The sequence below is a fragment of the Solea solea genome, chromosome 14 (assembly GCF_958295425.1).
Source record: "Solea solea chromosome 14, fSolSol10.1, whole genome shotgun sequence".
NCBI lineage: Eukaryota > Metazoa > Chordata > Actinopteri > Pleuronectiformes > Soleidae > Solea > Solea solea.
Window position 1 is genome coordinate 21,563,499 of NC_081147.1, and position 16,984 is coordinate 21,580,482.

A 16,984-nucleotide genomic window follows, 5' to 3' on the forward strand; every position below is an offset into this window, starting at 1 on the left:
GCTGATAACCATTGTGTTACTCATCAATGTATCTGTTAATGGAAATGTTTCATGTTTTAATGTTGATATGTTTTAGGCTCAAACATAGACTGGACTATCTATCATGCCTTTATACCCTTATCCATTAACAATGACTGCTGTGCGTGCATTTGATTTCATGGTGCCAAATTAAAAGATTGGTAAAAGACCATTTTTGTCACTTGCCCTTGCACCTGACTATGTTGAGACCAAAGCGACATGATTTCATGTACTTAGATTACCATGCAGTGTATAATCTTGGCTGTTGTTACTGCTATGTGCAAAATCTAGGACAGAAAATGGCCGCTGTTTACCAATGAAAGAAGCTTCAGTGGTCGTCGGGCTGTAAAATTCAACCTCGGCCCTTGTTCGGTGGAAGTCGTAATGTCAGTCTAAGCAGGCTGAATTTCAAAGTCATCCTCTTAATGAGGTTAAATTGTACGTTACATCATCACAGGGAACAGATATTGCAGCCAAGAAGAGTTTATGTGACCGCATTGTTGCTCTTTTGGAGGACACAACTTTGAGATCCAGGCTGATGTTCAAAAGACGTGATTTCATTGTGATTTGGATGAGATTTGAAGACTTGTTTCGTGTTGATGGCCACACACTAGGTTCAGAGCTTTCAATCCACCTCTAACAGGCCAGGAGACACTTCTGTCTTATTGTGTTAAATAGAGATAATGTGAGTCTGAAAATGTATTCACCATAGCGCCTGACCACAGACACTCCCACAAGACGGCCACATCTTTAAAATATGTACTGAGACTCTCAATCAATATGTGGGTCCTTGATGAACACATCATGGACACAGTTATTCTGTTGACATTTGTGCAGCTAATTAATCCCGTCACACTTTGGGAACGTCTTTATTCTTTGTAGTGCACGTCTGTGGTGTTGAGCATATTACGTCGACCAGTGATACCTGGAAGGATTTACCTCTCTTATATACAAGAGAGTAATTAAATCCACCTGATAGTTAGACCTGGAGAAAGCACACCACCGTATGTCCAACAAGATTAGTTCACAGACTGTCTGAACTTGTTTTACCTTAACAGGCTAAATGATTACCGTAACCACATGCCTTTGTTCATTGGGAAAACTGCAAGACATGCAGTTGTTGTCCCGTCAGCTCAAGACGCTCTTGTGAATAAGACGTCAGCCTGAAAATAAACGTGCTCAAAGCAAATGAAGCAGTACCGACAGCTTTGTGTTCCAGTGCATGAATGGCTCTAATGAAGTGTTTTGACTGGTGCCATACACATGGACTTCCTGTTTCATTACCTATTTCACCATCACACAACAATCTCATCTTAACGTCGTCATTCTTCAGTTGTAGATCTGAAGTTTTCTGTTACATCCCAGGAGTTTGCTAAGTTGTCATGGAATATTAGATGATTATATTTAGAGTTTTTTCTGATTAAAATCATCTCATAATTTACATTCATGGTCCAGTGTGTAACAATTAGAATTAGGGTTTATTGGTCCATAAGACTACCCATCATACACTTATGTTTGTATAAGTGTATAATTGCTATAAAATGAAAATAGTTTGCTTTTCATAGCCTTGAAATTAGACTTTTAAATTTACTTTTGGCAAGGGCTTTGCTTTACACAGGTCGCCATCTTGTCTCACCGTGTCTCTATAGCAACATGAACAGACAAACCAGCCAGAGCATTTTATGTTAAACAATATCCTCTCTGGTATATGAAGGCAACTATAACTCTCTTAAGCCGTGTCTCCATCATGGTACATGGTACAAACCCTCAATTTGATTTGTTACAGTGTGCAGTCTCACCAATAGATGCCATTAATTCTTACATAATGGACTTTGAAAGAAACAGCATTTACTGGCATGATGTCCACCGTTTTATGTCTATAAGTTTACATCATTTTCCATGACACATCTGTTTGTGGAGAAGGATGTAGCAAAACATTGATAAACGAAAAATGAAAGGGAAAAGCAAACTTCTGCCGACAAACAAAGTGAAATTCTGCACAAGCAGTAAGTGAAATGAGGAGCTGACATTTCATAATGCATTGTTGGGCTGCCTCCTTTACGGATGTAATTCAGAAATTCCATGGTAGACTGAGCTCCATGGTGGCTTTGTCATGATGCTGTTGGTTCCAGCCAGCAGTTTGATCAGGCGAAACTGGCCCATGGCTATGCCTTCAGTTTCCTTCCTCTCCGCTCTCATGTCCAAAATATGGGTCATGTAGAGTGCAGTGAGAGCGTGTACGTGTGTGTGGACGTGCAATGTGTGTTTTTATGGGGATTTCTTTCTCTATGTCTATGTGCTTTACCTCATCCTCCAGGGCTGAATCCTTACTTCACTGCATGTAGCTATAGATTGACAGAGAAACCACAGTAGCCTTTACTCTTTGGTACAAGACACAAGTGGATCAGGCTCACATTGACCCACTCCATGGACACTGGATTGCGTGTCTCTTACAATGTCGTGGTATAATGTTATTTTACCTGAGGTCACCAAAGCCTTACTGCCTCCGCAAGTAGCAACAGTTAGCAGTTAAAACCATAATGGAGCAGGAACTTACCAACGGCAGATGTCATACAGTACATAGTTGGGAAAACACCATTAAATAAACAGCTTAAAGTAATTTAAGAAGAAAACGATTATGGTTAAGTGGTAATGAGCATACGCTATCTGCAGATTTGATTTAAATAGAGACTGATGGTCGCTGACACCTCTATCCATATTCATATATGTGCAACTAGCAAATGGAAGACATTAATTATCGCAGCTAAGCAGACTGCTAATTACATGTTTACGGTGCACCGTTCAACTGTAGTCGACTTCTGTAAGAATCCAGCTGCAGAGATTTCCCTGTGGCCTCAAATACTACAGAAGTGTTGGCAGGCAAGGCAACAGAGCCTAACATCGTCTTCTTATATGATGAACATGAACATGTGCACACACACGACACTGATTTTTATTACCCTGCTTTGATCATGGTGTTTATACCCCTGCATATTCACGGATAGCATAATGCATGGCGTACAGTAAATCAGCGGTGATAGATTCAAATAAAACCGCAAGAAATGAATGCACAAATTCTAAGAGGACATATACGTCTGGATCTGCTGTACAAATTGGAAAATGATTTGCTCCGCAGTACAGTCCACAGACTCACAGACAAAACAAACCTGCAACATATCTAGTGAGAAAACTGCAGTCGCATCTTAAGCCCTGACACATCCAAGCAATCTTTTGTAGTCGGTGCAGTCCCGCTAACTCTGTTTCACGCTGACTGACAGGAGGCGATCCACGCTGATATCAGATCTTAGACGCAGGAAAGCCGGCCTGAATACAGAAAGGATTGGAGAGATATCTGGAGGGTGGGTGAGTCTGAGGCTGCTCTGTGGGAGATTCATCTCTCTCGGAGGGGAAAGGTCAGCACCTCAGGTTTTTCTGAGAGATTGCCATTTAAACTGGCACTATCAGAAGCCTTATTGTGTATTTGATTTAGCTTTAGGGAGAGCCACCAGGACATAATGTAGATGCTCAAAACTTAATTTTTCCTACAACTATAAATACATGTTGCCAGTTACAAAAGGTAGAATTCAGCCAAGATTATGCATTTGCACATTTAACAGGGAAAAATGACTAAACACAACAAAGGTCACTCTTCCAAAGCTATCACGTGTCCAGCCAAGTAGAAAGGTTACCATATAGTGCCTTGTTACCACATATGAAATTCACATGGTGTATAACATTTCCTGTTGCCACTATATCTGTATCCATAGGCTGAAGGTCATATTTTTCAGGTATCTTCTTAAAGTCACATGGCAAGAGAAGTTAAATGGTAAATGGATGGAATTATCCCGAACTCGGAAGCTGTCGCAGTGAAATTTTCTTCAATATATGAGCAGAGCAAGGATGTCAAAATGAGCATCCTGCAATTTCAGAGCAAAACACAGGTTAAATTACACTATTACATCCTGGTGTTCAAATCAATTAAATTAACCTTTATTTGTATATTTCCAATTCATAACATACCTTTTATTAAGGTTATTTAGATACTCAGCTCAAGACCTTATAATTATTATAGAGAGACCCAAATGTTCACACAATGAGCAAGTACTGGCCGTACACTCAAAAAAGTGTACGGCCATCGGCCTCATCCGGTCGGGGTAGGAGAGGAGAGAAGGGAGGGGGAGGGAAGGGGTTGTAGTAACAGAGACGAAGGAGGATGAAGAATGGAATGCAGGGAAGAAAATAAATGAGAGAAAGGTACAGGAACAGTTGTGTAACAGCTGTATTTGAGAATGATATCATTAAAAACAATAAAAATCATTTTTATCATCTCGTCCAGGGGGTGCCGCACATACCTCTCGCCCCAAACCTCAGAAAAGTACAAGCCGTGGATGAGGAACAGATGAGGATATTAACAAAAGAAACGCTAATAGTAGTAAATAAAAGTGTCATCATCCACCCATGTCGGTTACAGTACGTGCTGATTCACAAGTATTTTAATAGCAAATATTGAAATTATTGGTGATCAGACACCAAGACACCAGGAGGGAGATAATATTTTAATATTTTACACCAATGTGAATTTAACGTCACTAGTCTAGCATGTGTTTAAGTGCTGAATGAGTGGTAGTTTGACTGTGGCACAAGCCTTGAATGGTCATATCTACTGTGAACTCTGGAGATGTCAAGCTTTACTCCCACAAGATTTCAGATTTCATCACAAATAAGTGCGCATGAGTTGTGATCTAATCTGGGTTAGCGTGGATTAAATCATTAAACCCACGGCTTGCATTTGAGACAGCTTAAGACGTGTGTCTGTGTGTGTGTGTGTACTCCACCATTAGCTTTGGCTCATGACTGAACTAATTGGGCTTTAAGACAAAAGATCAAAGATAACACTTTAGAGAATAGAAATAGTTCAAAGATAAGGATGGAAGTGATGGCAAAGACTGTAAACAAAACAGTGTCTTAATAGGAATGAGTCAACTGCTACTGTATAAAGTACAGTAAATCCTCCAACCGACTCTTTTCTTCTTTCAGCCGAGCTGCATAAACAACAATAATAATAATAATAATAATGACAGTTGCTGAAGCAATGGACGAACGAGTCCAATATGTTTTACATTTATTATGTATACCCCGTTCTTTTCACTTGCCTGAACATATACAATAGAACTGTGGCCGTACTGGTTTTCTACATTTTTCTTCCAACAAATCCCATGGCAGCGCGAAAGCATCAATAAATTACAACAAACTAATAAATGGTGTCGTTGAAGCCTGATGAAATATTTGTAGCATAGTTTCTGAACGTCCGGAAATGAAACTTTAATGAGCCACACAATGTTACTCTGTTATGATGAACATGGACACTGGTCATCCATCACGCCTGTGCTGTAGATACTTCCATGAGTACAGACTGAATATGCAGCTGGGAAATCTGTATTATTTAGTGCCTGGCTTTAAAAGCACATTATCAAGCATTTAAAAACTAAAATTGTTGGTTTCATTATTTTTAATTTAGTGATTAAAATATGCCACTAGCCTTATTGTTTACTCAAACAGTAAACAACATTCATCGTCTTACTTAATTTGAAGATATGACTGTAATGATGTGGAGAAAAAGAACATTACTGTCTTTTGCTACCTGCATAATGACTGAAATTACTATGCCGATGGAGCTCATAAGTTAAAAATGAACTGTGTGCAAAAGGCACTCGTACTTTCAAATCTATCCTCTATTTTATCCACATAGAATATGCATGTATGGCCTGCAGGTATCTCCCATGACATCTTAAAATCCAGTGGAAGGATTCCTGGTAATCTGCCTTGCAAATGCGACCTCTGTACTCTCAATACTTTCACTTCACTTCACTTATTTTATTTTTTTACACACTGAAATGTAATGTTGTGGTGTTGAGATGCGTCTTTGTCCTTGTGTAACTTCTTTGTCTCACACAGATGTGCACAAATATCACACAGTGATCATTTTAAATGTGTTTTTCGAGTGAAAACGAGAATAATGACGTCAAAATGACCACTCCCTCAGATATCGCGAACCACATCGCAATGCGTCAAAATAATCGCAATTAGATGTTTATTCTAAATGGAATGTAAATTCCAATTTCTCAATAAGCCTATTGATTATAAAGGGGGCAGTCGTGGCCACGAGGCATTATATACTGCTGTGTGAAGGGCTTAACCAAAAAATGACATCCCATTGTATAACTATAAAGAATGTTGTGGTTAGATGAAAGTTGATAAAAGACTGGCCTATTATTGGAATGAGTCCATGTTGAATTTTAAGGTTGTGCTGATTGTCTCTCAGCCTGCATACAACCTGTCACCCTGAGAGCACTTCTCTGAGCTCAAGTGACTGTCAAGGGCAATTTGATAAGTAGGAAATTAGAGTGATGTGTTTCAACAGGTGGAGAGAGTAGTTTTGTTCCCTTGCTCATTACGCTAATGGCAGTGAAAAGTTGCTATGTTCATGCATGGATGTCTAATGGTTTTGATATCCCTCAGTGCTTCTTTGAAGGAAACCGGGGGAACTTCCGTACTGTGAAAGGATGTGCTTTTCTGATCGCCGGCCCCCCAAATGAAAAAGCAATTATCAGAATCTGTTTGCACTCCATGGGAAGGATTCTATCTAATTGGATAGAATTCTGAATTTTTAATTTGAGGTTAAAGTTATACAGAAAAAGGACTTGCTGACAAAAAAGTGAATCAGAAGAGAAGACAGTACATTTTACTGCACTTTTACTTTGTAGATTATCTATTGCCTGACAATAAATTGGACACTGCATCTCTAAATGAACAAGTCATCATTAATATTACATTAATTTCAAACATTACCACACCACAGCTTTAATACTACGTTTTCTGTGATCAGGTAGTGATCGGCACATGCTTTAACACCTGGTATTAACATATGTCTCTGGAGTCCACATTATCGTTTTGGAAGTGTATAATTAACAAAAAGTAGAATGCTGCTGCTGAAGCAAGAAAATAAAAAAATAAAAAAAGTAACCATGGCTAATGCATCCACGTTTGCAGAAAATTACTGCATGCTTTTTTTTCTTGAACTACTGGTCATGTATACACAGTCTTTAATTAAAATAAATGGCTGAGTGAGAGTTGTTGTTTAAAGGCCAGGTGGGGTGGAACAGTAATCAACAACTGACTAGCTCCTCGGATTATTTGCACATATAGTGGTTTCCTATGATTGATCTGCTGACAGCAACATCCTGACATGTTTGTTATAACAGAGTTTCTGTCTTGTAGCCAAAGAGCCTACAGCTAGCTGGAGTTTGGGCACAGGATTATGAATAACTACCTCAGAAACTCCATCTAGAGTATAAGTAATGAATGTTGAAGACTTAAATTGCTTAGCTTGGAGTCATGTGTTAATAGGAAAATCAAAATGTCTGTGAAAGCAAAATCGGATATATAACGAATCGTTTATTTTGAGCAGCTCTGATGTGGCATTTTTGGCTGAACGTGTGTTTAATCTTTGATTCCATTTTGAACTTTAAAAAAGCCAAATAAAAGCCCTTGTTAGAAGTGGAGTGACAGCCCAACGTTACTCTTTAATAGAAGTTTTTCGTAAAAAAGAACAATTCAGTACATATTCTCAGCAGCAGCCCCGCACGAGTGCTCAAATGAATGGAATATAAGGGAAAGTAAAAGGTCAGGCTCATTAAATGTCAGCAAAGAGCATCTTAATAATAATAATGATAATAATGGAATTATTCAGGCAAAGAATCACATATAATGTAGCTTTGTAGGGTTTCTGGTGAGCCAATTGCAATAACACAAACAACAGATATAAATGTAGAGTGAGTATCGTACAAATCCTAAAATAACTGCCTCACACTATTGTTAGTCAGTAAAGGCTTCCATATTTAGGAGTGCAGTTTTCTAACTGTCACTGTTAAATCTTTGAACGTGTTATAAACAGGTGGTTTTTCTTCCTTCGACCTCTCCAAGACATCGACGTAGTCAGTATTTATGTCACAGTTTCCACTCACCTGACCCCGCCCCACTCTGCCGACCAAGACACACCTCCTCGTCAAGCCAAAACTACTCACCTGTGATCACAGCTGCTCCTCATCTCCTGCAATCAGCTCTCCTTATATACGCCAGCTCCGCCCTCCTGCAAGACTCTCCAGTGTTTGTTTCCGGACTTACTTTCCATTGCCGAACCTGCCTGTCCTCGACCTGCCTGCACCTGGGGTCTCACCCTCAGCCTTCTGTCCCTGACCATGTTTCTGCCTCAGTGTCTCTGGTTTCTGTCTGCTTGTTCCCTGGACTGTCTGGTGAGCTTCCTGTTTGGTTTAACTCTCTACATCTACCTACCTACTACGTGCACCACTGAGCCTCCACATGTCCGCTGATTCCTCATCTCCTTTCTGTTAAAGATTTTTACCAACTGGGCCGCGCTGTATTGTGCTGCATTTGGGTCCATACTACACCCATTTTACTTTGGCTGTACTTGCTTTGTCTTAGAATACTTGCTGCTTTTCGTGAGTCTATATGTTGCTGTGTATCCTGAGAAGAAAGAATGGGGGTTTGGGGGGTTTTGAGAAATGACTGAGAACGCCTGTGTATGAATCCTTCACAAATCACTGCTGGAGCGTGCTGTTGTGTTTGCAGCTCATCCTTCACATGAGAACAATCGCACCATTGACCAAACAAGGTTTTTTTTGTTTTGTTTTTGCATTGATTTGTAAAACAAGCTCAACCCTATAGAGAGAGAAGAGAGTGTTAATCAATACCTTAAGTGTAAAATGACCATGAATTGCTGTGTGTGTGTGTGTGAGAGAGAATGATGGAAAGGGTACAATATAGTGTAACGTCAGCAACACTGAACAAGGGACTTTAGCCAGAAGCAGTGGAGTGGAGTCTTGGACTGTTGAGAGCTGAGCGTTACAATGTAAGAAAGACTGAGATATGTGCACAGCTCCACTGGGAGAGGCTAACTAAAAGTGCTGGGTGGGATTATTTTTAGCCACTATAACTGCTATAGGCTCCAGGGATTGAAAGTAGTGAATGGTTGGCGTTGAATTTTCCAAAGTTGCCATGACAACCGTTTGCCTTTCATGTTAACGTGTCATGTCACATAAATCCACCTACTATGCCCATGTGGGTATGTGTCCAATGACAAGTTAAAGACAGGATTGATTCCATTAAAAATGCAACACAGTATAAAAAAAACAACACAACAACATTGATGGTGCTCATCCATTGTGTTAACCTTTGTCTTCAGACACTCCGTCTCAATCTCTTTGAACTGTTGCCTCTTACAGCCATTAACCCTTTGAACCTTTCAGCTGCTTTTTTCCATTACTATGTCAGTATAAAACGGTCTATTTTTGTGACTTCTTAACAATTATTACTTTATATCACGACTAAAAATGAATCATAACTTTGATTCAACAGCCACATAAGAAGAAAAAAAAACAAATTTTTTAGAATATGAATATTTGACCTATAAACACACACACCCAGGATGTCCATATTAGGAGATGTGTATTATTCCCATGGCAACTTACCATGGGTGCACCTAAGGGTTAAAGATCAACCAAAACTCGCACATCCAGATTCAGACAGCAATCTGCACATTAAACCAAAATATGGATATAAAGATTCCCCTCGAGCTGCTTTTTAATGAACAAATGCGGAGTATTTAGTGAATTATTTTATGATCAGTACTTTATTTCATTATTACTCTAATTTTTATTCCATGCTATGTCCTGTGTGTGTGTGTGTGTGTGTGTGTGTTTTTGTGCTTGCACCGTTCAGTGGCAGTTTTCATGTCTGATTCTGTTTCGGTAGCCATTAGAGGTAGAGTTTGGAAATAACTAATGTCTCAAATTACCGTTTCCCTGTTTCTGCCAGAAATACTGAGCACTTAATTAGACCTTGATCGATTTTGTACAGATGGCTGCATTCATTTACATTCACGCGCCGTAGCAAAACCGTGTCGGCGCTGCCAAGCATTTACAAATCACAGGTGAACGCTCCACAATGTAGATACGACAGTGCAGCAGCCTGCGTGGAGAGAAAACAAAGAATCAAGAGTATAAATAGCAGGGAGTCTACGTCAAACATGGATCCTGGTAACAGAGGGTAGTGCCCTTGATTACATCCCATGGCATTGCCCAGTCATCTGAGATTAATACTGTGCAATGAGCTGGTGAGTGCTGAGACTCATAATGCTGTTAAGAAGTCACAGTGATAGCCATCCCCACTGCTGGATATCTAATTGTAGTCTTCTCTATTACACATGAGAGAGAACGACTCGGATCTGCTCAGATTTACTGTTAAAGTTCCCGATATGCCCTCCACAAATTCCCCGACGCTCTCACCCCTGACAGTGCAGTTTATGCTACTGTAAATACAGTTTAGAGACCATAAGATTGGTGGATCAGCGTCTGGCTTCGTACACTCTCATCAGAACAGAAGTCATCAGCAGAGTCTCAAGAGGTTCACTTCATGACTGAAATTCAGGCGGTGGCAATCAAGACCTCAAAAGAAGCATTTTCTCATGTGTTGTTTTTTTTTGCCTTTTTTTTTTTGCCTTTTCCTCTCTTGCTGTCTCCTCCTCATCACTTTCTCTCTGCCCTGTTGGTTATTCCAGTCAGTGGCTGACAGAGACTCACCAGAGCTCATATCAACCTCCCTCCCTTTCCCCACAGTGTGACATTCGTAGCGTTACAACTGAGCCATCGATCTGTCGATCCTTTCCCCCTGCTAAGCTCATCCCTGCTGAGCACAGGAGAGGGATGAGTTTTTACTTCTGTTTCTCTTTTGCTTCTCTCTAGTCCAGGCCTAACAACCATAATAAGTCTCATACATGATGTGAAATAGATACGCTTTTAGTTGCCAGCTGAGGTAAGCCGTTCAGTTGTCATTTGTCACACCCACTTCCCCGTCGACTGCTGGGTATTTTATGCTGATGTCTGACTAGCTGTTGGTTTCTCATTCTCATTATTTTTACCCCCAACACCCACACTGCTCCCTCTCATACATCCACACACACACAAGTCTTCCACTGCTGTTTCTCAAATTTCTTCTCCCTCCCTGTTTGTTTTTCTCCTCTCCTCCTTTCCTCTCTCCTCCCTTCCCACACTGGGTGATGTCAGACTGAGCTCCTGTAAGGAGGAGATAAAGCCCCCCACCGGGGCAGGACCACAGCTGTCACCGTCTGACTTCCTGGACAAGCTCATGGGAAAAACATCAGGATATGATGCCCGCATCAGACCATATTTCAAAGGTACACTACCCGTCAAGGCAGACCTGAGCAATCGTGCTCAATAACATCCAGCAGAGAGCAAGAGCACTCAATGAAAGCACTGGCACACTACATCTGTACTACAGTTAAAAGCAGCATTTTCAGATTGAATCTGTCTCCAGATGAGTGTTTCAGCTCCATCATCCGTCCTAATTAAAACTTTACTGTGTATTGGATACAATGGGCATGAGCGTGCCGCTGTGAACATGAAGCACAGGGGTAGTTTGGACATTAGGTGTATTTGAACTAGAATTTACTGTATTACTGTAATTTACTGGACGTAGGACGTGTTTCTGTTGAAGAAGACCTGATACGAGCGATTGAGACATTGATTCCTCAGACTTTTCTTTTAATGATGTTATAGTCAGCTGAGGAGTGTGGACTCATTTTACCATAGACTTCAACCAGCGGAGTTGGCCCTTGGTGGTTGTACAATATATTTTTTACCTCCAGATTATGTCCACTTTTTATAAACAGTCTGACTGTCCTTCTCCTGAGGCTACACCCACTCTACCCTTATTTAAAAATGCACCAGCTCTGCTCTGGATACACTTTCCATCCATTCTAAGCTGCTATTTTCGAAAAGAAAACGGAGAAGTTTGAAAACGGTGCTGGTTCTGTTTTCAGTCAGGGCTGCATTCATAGTTTGGATGGATGGCCAGAAATACAGAGCCTTGAAAATCATGACACAGTTTGCTTCCTGGAATAGCTGCTCTTACTTTTCACCGAAACTAAGTAAACAAAGAAGAGAGTCTGCCTCCTGTTTACAGTAAGATTTGTGTAGGTGTAACTAGACATACAATTTGGTCAAGCAATACAGAAAGTGCTTTCAATTTTAAGGGATATAATATAATGTTCTTTCTTCCCTTAGGTCCACCTGTGAATGTCACCTGTAATATCTTCATCAACAGCTTTGGGTCCATTACAGAAACTACAATGGTAAGAAAAGTTCAACTTTATCATATGCAAATGGGTTTTATTTAATTAACATTTAAGCATGATTAACAGTGTGTTTTTTGAAAAAAAAAAAATCTCTGTTTCATTTGTTGAGGTTTTACCTCCTGCATGATTTGTATGACATTCTCACATCTTTCTTTCTTTCTTTCTTTCTTTCTTTCTTTCTTTCCCGGCGACTTCTTTGCTAATTCACTCAGTGCTGAAGTCATTCCCTCATTTCTGTGTTTCCTGGAGCATAACAGTGCAACCTTCAGAGACCAGTGGGTCACTGACATACTGATAATGAACTGTCCAGTCTGCAATTAAAATGAAAAATTGCGAAAATGAATGAAACCGGAGGGGGAAGGGGGTAAGGGCAGGGGTTTCCGGTGTGGGGGGGCGGGGCTGCCCTCAACTTTGCACTTACAGTGTTATTACTGCTGCGTCAGCAAAATACAGGGAACTGTTTAAGGTTGTCCCTGAAGGCCGGACGTCTGGTCAGAAAGTGAAAGTGAAAGTCACAATCCATGAAACCGAAAGGTGAATTCTGAATGAGCTGCTGAGATTAGAGTTATAATTTAATTACTGGTGTGTGCTAGCTGCAGACAGGAATGATACTGTTGTGTTCAGTACTTGTCGTCGGCCTGTGCTCTGTTCTCCAGCAGCACCATCAACGCAAGTCTACTCTATTATTCAGTCAGTACCTTTTAGTACAATTATATAGAGTCTCTATTCCCCTGGAACGTGACAATTCTGTGTTTTCCCTACAGGACTACAGGCTCAATGTATTTCTGCGGCAAAAATGGAACGACCCTCGTCTGGCGTACAGGGAATACCCGGACGATTCCCTTGATCTGGATCCATCCATGTTGGACTCCATCTGGAAGCCCGATTTGTTCTTTGCGAACGAGAAAGGAGCCAATTTCCACGAGGTCACCACTGATAACAAGCTGCTGCGGATTTTCAACGACGGCAGCGTTCTCTATAGCATCAGGTAACGATATATCATGTATGATTGCACCGATTGCTTTGTCACGTTCAGGTTTTTTTTTTTTTTTATCTCATGTCCGAGATGACTTTACTACATTTAGAACTGATTGTTCTTTTAAATAAGTAGTTGAACATGGATATTAATCCATTCACCCATCTTCTACCGCTTTATCCTTCACATGAGGGCAGCCTGTGGCACTGGTGCAAATCCCAGCTGACAGGGAGTTCAGTGTTTTTGGAATTTGGGAGGAAACTGGCGAACCTGTAGAAAACCTGTGCACACACAGGGAGAACATGAAAACTCTTGATCCGACCGGGTCTTCTTGCTGCAAAGGCAGGAGTGCTAACCAATGCACCAACCGTGTGGCCTGGATATTAATCTGTATCTCTCAATTATGCCTTTTAGATATTGATATTTAAAAACACTCCACATGGAATAAGGTAGCATACATTATATGTATGAAAACAGTTTGTGTCATTGTGGAGAGGGTTTTATTTTGGTAAGCAAACAAATTACACAAATCCCACTCATGCAGGACCTCCTGACCACAAAAACAGCAGATTGTTGAATTGCCACTGCAACACTCCACCTACGCAGGCAGATTAGGTTACCACAACATTTGCATGAACACATTTCGAGTATTTTTAGTGTCATTTTAATTGGAGTCTGTAATGGATAGTTTCCAGACTATGATAAATTTTTGCTTGAGTTCCCATTTCACAACTTGTAGCTACACATTTAAACACCATGAAAGTTTAAAAAAGAAAAGAAATATTAATTCATTTTTGTAATTTTCCTTCAGTTATATTAGTTTTCTTGCCTGCACATCCTCCACTGTGCTTGTGATTGAGAGTATCATCATAAGACTCCTATATTTGCACAAAATCAGCACCTCATTCCACTGATTTACTGTGTCGTCCACATTTGTTTACAAACTGTGATTGTTGATTACCGTCGTCAAGCGTCTTTCCGGGGTCTAAATGACGACACGGTTCGGGAAAGTCAATTACCCACGTGTTTGTAGTCCGTTCTTCAGGTGGTGAATACGTTATTTTGTCATCACAACACAGAAGCAACCGGGCGCCTGTGTGTATACTGCAGGCGACTCCTGTTTTGCCTCAGGGTGATGCATTACAGGAGGTAATTACACAGCTTTCCTCGAGACAGACTCGCCAATCTCTCTCTCTCTCTCCCTCTCTCTCTCGCTGTGTCTGTTGTCGTGGGATTTTTTAAGGCTTAAAACATCCACACCACAACAAATAAAAGTAAGAGCGCCAATGCCTACGCAGATTACGTTTGCCGTTACTGTGGCGCAGCGAGTCATCAAATTTAAGCAGCACTGTTTTATTTCGATTTTTTTTCTCCATCTGTATCCTTTTACCTATCCTACAGACTCATGTGACATCATTTCCACACGTTTATTTGAGTTCAATGTGTTTTTCCTTGAGCCCTTTGTGCCCTTTGACCTTCCCTATGGCTCTTTTCCTCTCTCTTCCATCTATCCTTCTATCTCAGGCTGACTCTTACCCTGTCCTGCCCTATGGACTTGAAGAATTTCCCAATGGACATTCAGACCTGTACCATGCAGCTTGAAAGCTGTGAGTCTTCCCTTCTTCTGCTTCCTTTTCCTCTCTCTTTTCTTGCTTTTATCTCTTTTTATTATTTCATTTATACTGTGGGTCCAAGTGTCCAGTGGTATTTTGTACAAGAAGTCTTAGTGTGGTAGTTTATTTTTGTTTCTCTGCACGCCATTCCTCCACAGAAAGCCTAATAATTATTTTGTTGTCTGCTTTTATTACTTAATAACATGTTGTTGCAGTCATTACTAAAAATTTCAAATCTGAAGAATGTAAAACATGATGCACATGGCAACACCATGACAGGGTAGGACCTAGAAAATGCCCTTTATCATTTTCTACTCGTTCACACGTTTTGTACCTGCATTAAAAAGTGAAGAGTTTACAAAATTTGCAAGATGAATTTGAAAGTTATTACAGCGATAAAACATAGGGTAGGAATAATATTATTCCCTCCCGGTCTTCTCTTGCCTTTAGCACAGATAGTATCTGCCCTTATGAAACCAATTTCCAGGATATAAATAATGAAACTTTAATTTTCTGTCCCTTTTTATAAGATGTGACCCACCCTCTGTCCCTAGAGGTGACCTAAATTCACATCAGTGTCAAAAAAAAAAGGGGGGGAGGGAACCGTCAGAGCAGTCATACCACAATGTCACGCACATTCTCAGGAGCATTTGTCACAAACAAATAAGTCCAACTGAACGCTGTGTCCTTCTCTGATTCAATAAGATGGAGAGTTATTGGTTTGTATAGATAGTTACTCCCTCTTTCTACAAGAGGCCGTGTGATTTATATCTGCAAATGAAACGAGGCAATCCAAAAACAAATCTGCAGATCTACACCAGCGAGCACAAAAACAAACATATGAAGACATTTTCCCACTCACTCTAAGGCGGTCATGTGCTTAAAGATATGACATTTCTGGATTAAAATATCTACAAACAACGAGAATATTTTTATTTTACATATTTTGTGGAGATTTCCAACACTAAATCCATACTAATACGACTGAGTACTTTATCGCCTCAGCTATAACTTCCTGAGCAAACCTCCTCTGAAATGTCAGATTTAGGGAGGTAAATATTTAGTATTATTTGTTAGACCATGTGTTGGCCTTTGTTTTTTGTTTTTTTATCATGTGTTTTTATCCCCAAGTACGTTTATATGCTTGTTAAAAGTCTGATTTTAGTCGGACTAAAGGTCTGTAGATGTACTGCACAAGAACATAGAAATTAGTTATTTTTCACGAGGTGGCAAGAACAAGTGCAAACTTCACGAGAAACTCAAGTGTAGAAGTCCTCGTAGGGAATGACAACATCTCCGCATTGACCACATGATGTGTCAAGGACAAGCTGCAAAAACTCCCAAACGAGGGCTGCGAGGAAAATAATGACAACATTCTTTTCTCGCAGCCCTGGGAGTGAGAACCCCGCAGAGTATGTACAGGCCTTGAGACAATAATTCCGTTTTCTTAATGTCATGTAAACAAGTTAGACGAAAATCGAGCTAGTCTTAGTTGGACTAACGTATACCTGGATAATGCGATTCATAGTCCAATTACTCCTGCATAATCGGACTTGAGTCGGACTTGGCGTTCTGTGCATGCACCAAGATTTCTTCCTCGGAATGACCCGGAAGTAGAAGGAGACAGTAGTGTTGCCGGAAATCATACAGCAATGGTGTGTTTCTTTGGACAACATCAACCACATGCTCCATCTAAGTTGTATCACGATGAACATGTGTTGGTTTTTCTGCGACTTAAAGGTCAACAGGCAAATGATTCAATATGCACTAGCTTATAGAGAGATACAGCGCCACCTATGGACTGCCTGTCTTAGTCGGACTACGGCCTTAGCTCGATTAAGCTGCGCATGTCAACGTACCGATTGATCGATCATGATTGCTCATTGCTGTTTGTTGTGCGCTCTGCTGCCAAAACTTTCCCTGTAAAATGCAAACGCACAGGGAAGTCGAACAAAACAATTCCCACACCATTAGACTAGGTCTTTTGTTATTGTTTTGACTGACAGACACCAGAAATGATTTACTTTGCATTTAAGGCAGCAGTGTGCGTGCGTGCGTGCGTGCGTGCGTGTTTGTGTTTAGTGAAGTGAATAGAGGAGACATAATTATTTCTTTTCAGAAACCTGGCGAGGGCACTTGGCTTGT

General features: G+C 40.5%; 1 protein-coding gene across 1 annotated transcript in view; it reads left to right on the forward strand.

Annotated features, from left to right (window-relative positions):
- The window catches only part of glra4a (glycine receptor, alpha 4a), a 37,516-nt gene that overhangs the window by 8,798 nt on the left and 11,734 nt on the right, over nt 1-16,984 (forward strand). The window contains exons 2-5 of the mRNA XM_058650358.1: nt 11,160-11,290; nt 12,180-12,247; nt 13,015-13,238; nt 14,751-14,833. Of these exons, the coding sequence (XP_058506341.1) occupies nt 11,160-11,290; nt 12,180-12,247; nt 13,015-13,238; nt 14,751-14,833 (506 nt within the window). The remainder of the gene's footprint in view (nt 1-11,159; nt 11,291-12,179; nt 12,248-13,014; nt 13,239-14,750; nt 14,834-16,984) is intronic.